Below are 7,500 nucleotides of genomic sequence, written 5' to 3'. Positions count from 1 at the left end.
CACACACACACACACACACACACACACACACACACACACACACACACGCACGCACACATTTGTTGCTTTGCTGTGCTTTGAACTCAGTCTACAAGCCTCAGCCAATCAGAGCTTAAGTTCATCCTCAGCCAATCAGAATTCAAGTTAATCTCTAGTCTAATTAGAGCTCAGGATACACGTCAGCCAATCAGAGCTCGAATTCCACTTCCCCCAATCAGAGCTCAGATTTGTTTTCAGCCAATGAGAGCTCAAATTATTCTTCAGCCAATCAGAGCTTGTTAATCTCTAGTCAAATTAGACCTCAAGATCCACATCAGCCAATCAGAGCTCAAATTCCACTTCAGCCAATCAGAATTCAAGAACTCGTGTTTTTCCACAGCCAATGAGAGCTCAGTTCCTCCTCAGCCAATCAGAGCAGAGCGCAGCAGTACACAGGGGTCATGTACGCAGTGCAGCTAAATCCGGTTGCCAGGTCACCTTTTAGCTCTTAATCTTGTTCAGCACACACACAGTTCAGTGATGTAGAGGAGCGTCTGCTTCCTGCTGCTGAACTCAGCTCACCTCTGCTGCTGTCACACGTCACGTTATTAACACAGAGACTGATCATTAGCATCATAAACGTTCTTCTTATTATAGTTAAGAGCAGGTTATAGCGTTATAATACTCAGGGAAACCCAACAGCTGAACACTGAACAGATGATATACGCTTCATCTCTGGCCCACTCGACAGAGTTTGGGTCGATGTGTTGATCTGTTCAGATATTGTGTTGTATCATGTCAATTATTATCGCGTGTTCAACAAAAGCTGTACTGCAGTAATTATAGCTGACGCTCCATTGATGATCAGCTGTTCGTTTGGGTCTGATCTGAAGTTCAATGTGTCCACAAATAAAGCCGTGGTCTCCGGAGAGGAACACCACCTCTGACCTGCGGGACGAGTCATCACTCATTGATTGGTGGAGATCTATAACTCATTTGCATAATCCCAGCTCATGCTCTTCATTGGCTGCCCGAGAACATCTGCTTTGACCCCCGAAACAGAACTTGCAGACCTTCAGAAGACCCGCTGTGACCAAAACCAAAACCAGACCGGATTTCTGCCAGTCCAGGAAATGCTTCTTGATTTAATTACTGTCATGTGTGTGTGTGAGGGATGTGTGAAGTGCTGTTGTGCTTTCCAGAACATCTGTCCTGCTGACATTAGTAGAACAGGAGACTCTCCGTGGGTCAAAGGTCATGTGAGTGTGGTGTTTCAGAGTTCACATCCATGTGTGTGTCTCTCTCTCTCTCTCTCTCTCTCTCTCTGCAGTACATAAAGGCCTTCTACAACCGGACATGGCTGAGTCGCTATAATGAGCCCATTGGAGAGGGTACGGTGACCCTGCTGTGGTCCGTCACCGTCTCCATCTTCGCCATCGGGGGTCTGGTGGGAGCGCTGACCGTCTCCTTCCTCATCAAAGCCCTGGGCAGGTCAGAGTCAACACACACACACACTCTGCAGATCTCACACTCACAGCTGTTGGGTCATTTTCATCCACTCTGGGCTGATTTTCAGGGCTTTCTCTGTGAACATGTTCATAAACTCAACAATAGCCTCTCCTTTGGTGATGTTGCTGCTGTTTTTGCTCCATTGACCTCCATTATAATCACATTTATTGATTGCAAACCCATGACGGCGGATAATCATGCGTTCCTGATTGCTGCTGGTTTTCCCTGTTGGGAATAGGTGAAATTTAGAGTTATGGCATAGTTATTACAGGCATTCCCATAGTAATGTGACATCACGTGAATATTATCAATGTGAGAATGATGCAGAAAGCCCCGCCCCCTTCCTAATATTCCAGTTCATACTGATATAAAGGGCTCAGCAACTTCTGGTTCTGAGAGACCCCGGAGATTCTGAGCAGTAAAGATGCTCCTGTGAGTGATGTGAAGCTGACCCACTGAGTTCATGTCTGTGTTTGACTGACAGGCTGACCTCTTCTGTGTCCGCAGGCTAATTATTTAAATGTATGCAAATGATATGTGATTATGGTAATGAGGTGTGTTTGTTTGATGTTGAGCTAGTGCAGGTGCTGCACACAGGTATACAGCAGCTCTAAACACCTGCATCTGCAATCTTAAAGGGTGAGTTCACTCTGGTATTAATTACTCTCCTTCCCTCATCTTCAGAACACAATGACCATACTTTAGATGAAACCTAAGAGCTCCGTCGTCCTGTTGTGTGTGTTTAATCTGAGTTAGTGTGCCAGTGTTTTCTGTTCTGCATCAGGGCAGGGCTGGAGGTAAATTCAGGATAATTCTCACCTGATGCAGACGAGGAAACACTGCTCAACAAAGACATCTATCTCTATATATATGAATATTTGTCTTCTTTTGTTGTTGAAGCTTGTGGATTACAGCTCAGACTCACTGAATGATTTGACGTTTAGTTTATTTTGAATTTTGTGGTGAACTACCCCTTTAATGAGGAGTGTGTGTGTGCTGCAGTTAGGAGTGGAGCGCTGCAGAAGCTTCATCTCTCTTCTTTTACGATCAACATGACTGAGATTCTCAAGGTTAAATCTGATCTAAAGCAGAGACTGACTGGTGCAGAGCTGAAGTGGAGACTCACGCACACACATATGCACACGTGTGTTATGCTGGACTCATCAGAACACTGGTCACGCCGCATTAACACACACACACACACACACACACACAGAAATAAACAGTCTCTGAAGGGCGTTTAGCTGCGCGCGTCTCTCTCTGGACGGAGGTGTTTAAACACACATCATCATTTCCCTGCAGGAAACTGCTTCTGCATCTGGACAGAAACTCCAGACACACTCCCTATCTACAGCAATGCACCTGTGTGTGTGTGTGTGTGAGGATTTGGGGGAAATGTCATATTTTATTGAGATCAATATAATCATGATCATAATTATGGTGAAGTACAATAATAACTTTGCTTGTTGGTAATAAAAGTGCAGAGAGCTGGATTACTGATAACATGTGACTAAACAGATTGTTAAATTAATAAATGTTATTTGCACAATCTTAATTTCTCAATAGAGCAGCTAAACAGAATAAACAGAAGAGAAACACACATTTACTGAACATTTACTCAGACAAACAGGATTATTTAAACACAATTAATGTTCATATCATGTAAGACACAGAGATTAGCCGTCCTGTTATAACTCCTATTATGACTGTTATAACCCCTATTATGACAGTCATAACCCCTATTATGACTGTTATAACCCCTTCTATGACTCTTATAAACCCCATTATGACTGTTATAACCCCTTTTATGACAGATATAACTTTTATTATGACAGTAATAACCCCTATTATGACTGTTATAACCCCTATTATGACTGTTATAACCCCTATTATGACAGATATAACCCCTATTATGACTGTTAGAACCCCTATTATGACTGTTATAAACCCCATTATGACTGTTATAACCCCTATTATGACTGTTATAACCCATATTATGACAGATATAACTCCTATTATGACTGTTATCACTCCTATTATGACAGATATAACTCCTATTATGACTGTTAGAACCCCTATTATGACTGTTATAACCCCTATTATGACAGTTAAAACCCCTATTATGACTGTTAGAACCCCTATTATGACTGTTATAACCCATATTATGACAGATATAACTCCTATTATGACAGTTATAACCCCTTTTATGCCAGTTATAACCCCTATTATGACAGATATAACTCCTATTCTGACAGTAATAACCCCTATTATGGCTGTTATAACCCCTATTATGACAGCTATAACTCCTATTATGACAGTTAAAACCCCTATTATGACTGTTAGAACCCATATTATGACAGATATAGCTCATTTTATGCCAGTTATAACCCCTATTATGACTGTTAGAACCCCTATTATGACTGTTAGAACCCCTATTATGACTGTTATAACTCCCATTATGACTGTTAGAACCCCTATTATGACTGTTATAACTCCTTTTATGCCAGTTATAACCCCTATTATGACTGTTAGAACCCCTATTATGACTGTTATAACTCCTATTATGACTGTTAGAACCCCTATTATGACTGTTATAACTCCTATTATGACTGTTAGAACCCCTATTATGACTGTTATAACCCCTGTTATGACTCTTATAAACCCCATTATGACTGTTATAACTCCTATTATGACTGTTAGAACCCCTATTATGACTGTTATAACCCCTGTTATGACTCTTATAAACCCCATTATGACTGTTATAACTCCTATTATGACTGTTAGAACCCCTATTATGACTGTTATAACCCCTGTTATGACTCTTATAAACCCCATTATGACTGTATTAACCCCTATTATGCCAATTATAACCCTTATTATGACTGTTATAACCCCTATTATGACTGTTATAAACCCCATTATGACTGTTATAATTAGGTTAATTAGGCCAGTCATTGGACAACAGTGATTTCTTCTGTAGCCAATCAAAGTCAGTCATTTCTGAAGGGAGCTAATAATAATATTGACCACAGCAGATTTCACTCTTCCTGTCAGTTATTAATTGGTGTATTTGAGCAAGTTCAGGCACAGCTGCATGCTCTCATCATATGGACGAGGTGGAGTGAGTGTGTGTGTGTGAGTGTGTGTGTGTGTGTGTGTATGTGTGTTTCTCCTCTGTTCTGCTGATTCCCTCTGGAGCGAGCGTCAGACTGAGCTTCAGAAGATTCTCCTGTGTTCATTGAGTGTATCTGGGTCAGTCATCAGCGTAACCGCACGTCTCTGCTGGAAATCCTGCTGTAAACGGACGTGTGTGTGTGTGTGTGTGTGTGTGTGTGTGTGTGTGTGTGTGTGTGTGTGTGTGTGTGTGTGTGTGTGTGTGTGTGTTTGTGTGTTTATTGAGTCTCTGAGCTCTCAGTCTCAACCTGAGCCCTTTATTTGGTTTATAAATGAGTGTCCATGTTTACTCTAGTTTTAAAGGCAGGCGTGTGTGTGTGTGTGTGTGTGTGTGCTACTCACATGCATTGTTGCTCGTTTTGTGTGTGTGTGTGTGTGTGTGGTGCATATATATGTATATATGTTAAATGTTTTGTAAATATTAAGTTTATGATGATTAATACAAAACAATTGACAATGACCTTCCACTGTTCAGGTTGCTAGGGCTTTACTGTGCGGTTGCTAGGGCTTTACTGTGCGGTTGCTAGGGCTTTACTGTGCTGTTGCTAGGGTGCTGTGGATGGTTTAAGAGTGTTTCTGCTACAGCAGGTGTCTGAGGAGCTGTTACTCTGCTGGTGCAACTCTGCTGTAACTATTCCTTGTAGAGCAACATACACACACATATATATCAACATCACTCAGACACACACACATATCAACATCACACAGACACTCACACATATCAACATCACACACACACTCACACACACCTGAACAACACACACACATATATATATATATATCAACATCACACACACAGAGACACGCTGGCAGATTGCGGCTGAGGGGAAGAGTGTGTGTCCAGAACAGCAGCAGGGTGTGTGTGATGTGTGTTTTACTCTCCATGAACTCAAACCTCAGTGGAGTGTTTCAGTGTGTGTTTAAACCCAAAGAACTGCAGATCTGTAGAGTTAAACACACGAGTGTGAGGATCAGTGGAGCGACTGACAGACCACAACACACCTTTTATCTGCTAATCACACACACACGCATGCACTCTCACACACATTCATACTCAAGCATGCATGCACACACAGAAAGAGTAAGGGAGTGTTGTGTGTGTATGAGAGAGTGACAGCTCGGCCTGTCTTCATATGTTGATCAGTGATTTCTGAAGGTTTTCATCAGCCGATCTTCACTGAGCTGCAGGATCCCCTCGAGCTCCCTCTCAGATTATGAAGGAATATTCACAGCACACGCTCATGTCGGAACAAACACACCACACGCAGACATTTAACAAAGGAATAATTCATTTTAGGACAGCTTACAGTTCAACAAAGCAGACTCTGTAGTGTTTAGATATTTTAGAAATGAGTTATTCACTTGTCATCATTTAATTGTCTGATATTTCCCTCGCTCTGTGTTAATGGACATGAGAGGAACTATATATGCTGCCTTTATCTAGTGTTTTATCCAGCGGGTTGATGAGGGCTGTTGTCATGGCGATGTCTGCAGTGTGTGTGCGCGGTCAGAGCAGCGGTCAGGAGCTGTCGGGTCTGATCTGCTGATGTCTGATTCCTCATTCTCAGACAGACTCCATCAGTGTGGAAGAGCTGCAGTGTTTCACACATCATTCTCACTCTGACACTGACGTCACACACCCTCAGTTGCTCACACCAGTTTACATCTGCAGCTCTCTGCCTTTTTACAGCAATAATAACGACCTTGCATGTTGAGGAATCATTGTGTTCATTTGTAGATGCACTGAGGGAGAACACCTGATGAAACTTGGGGTTTTTAGACTGCTGCGGTGTGTTGAGATGGTGTTTAGACTGTTGCAGAACAGTGTTGTAGTGCAGTATTTAGACTGCTGCAGTGTGTTGAGATGGTGATAAGGCTGTTGCAGAACAGTGTTGTAGTGCAGTATTTAGGCTGGTGCAGTGTGGTGTTGTGGTGTTTAGACTGTCGTGGTGCAGTATTTAGGCTGTTGTGGTGTTGTTGTTGTGTTTAGACTGTTGTGGTGCAGTATTTAGACTGTTGTGGTGTTGTGGTGTTTAGACTGTCGTGGTGCAGTATTTAGGCTGTTGTGGTGTTGTTGCGGTGTTTAGACTGTCGTGGTGCAGTATTTAGGCTGTTGTGGTGTTGTTGTTGTGTTTAGACTGTTGTGGTGCAGTATTTAGGCTGTTGTGGTGTTGTTGCGGTGTTTAGACTGTCGTGGTGCAGTATTTAGGCTGTTGTGGTGTTGTTGTTGTGTTTAGACTGTTGTGGTGCAGTATTTAGGCTGTTGTGGTGTTGTTGTTGTGTTTAGACTGTTGTGGTGCAGTATTTAGGCTGTTGTGGTGTTGTTGCGGTGTTTAGACTGTCGTGGTGCAGTATTTAGGCTGTTGTGGTGTTGTTGCGGTGTTTAGACTGTCGTGGTGCAGTATTTAGGCTGTTGTGGTGTTGTTGCGGTGTTTAGACTGTTGTGGTGCAGTATTTAGGCTGTTGTGGTGTTGTTGCGGTGTTTAGACTGTTGTGGTGCAGTATTTAGGCTGTTGTGGTGTTGTTGTTGTGTTTAGACTGTTGTGGTGCAGTATTTAGGCTGTTGTGGTGTTGTTGTTGTGTTTAGACTGTTGTGGTGCAGTATTTAGGCTGTTGTGATGTTGTGGTGTTGTGGTGTTTAGGCTGTTGTGGTGCAGTATTTAGGCTGTTGTGATGTTGTGGTGTTGTGGTGTTTAGGCTGTTGTGGTGCAGTATTTAGGCTGTTGTGATGTTGTGGTGTTGTGGTGTTTAGACTGTTGTGGTGCAGTATTTAGGCTGTTGTGATGTTGTTGTTGTGTTTAGACTGTTGTGGTGCAGTATTTAGGCTGTTGTGGTGTT

General features: G+C 42.5%; 1 protein-coding gene across 1 annotated transcript in view; it reads left to right on the top strand.

The window, feature by feature from the left end:
• The window catches only part of slc2a9l2 (solute carrier family 2 member 9, like 2), a 49,418-nt gene that overhangs the window by 7,495 nt on the left and 34,423 nt on the right, over positions 1 to 7,500 (top strand). The window contains exon 4 of the mRNA XM_056471805.1: positions 1,310 to 1,470. Coding sequence (XP_056327780.1) covers positions 1,310 to 1,470 — 161 coding nt within the window. The remainder of the gene's footprint in view (positions 1 to 1,309; positions 1,471 to 7,500) is intronic.

Source organism: Danio aesculapii, chromosome 14 (genome assembly GCF_903798145.1).
Source record: "Danio aesculapii chromosome 14, fDanAes4.1, whole genome shotgun sequence".
NCBI classification, from domain to species: Eukaryota; Metazoa; Chordata; class Actinopteri; order Cypriniformes; family Danionidae; genus Danio; species Danio aesculapii.
This window is presented reverse-complemented; position numbering and strand designations above follow the sequence as displayed.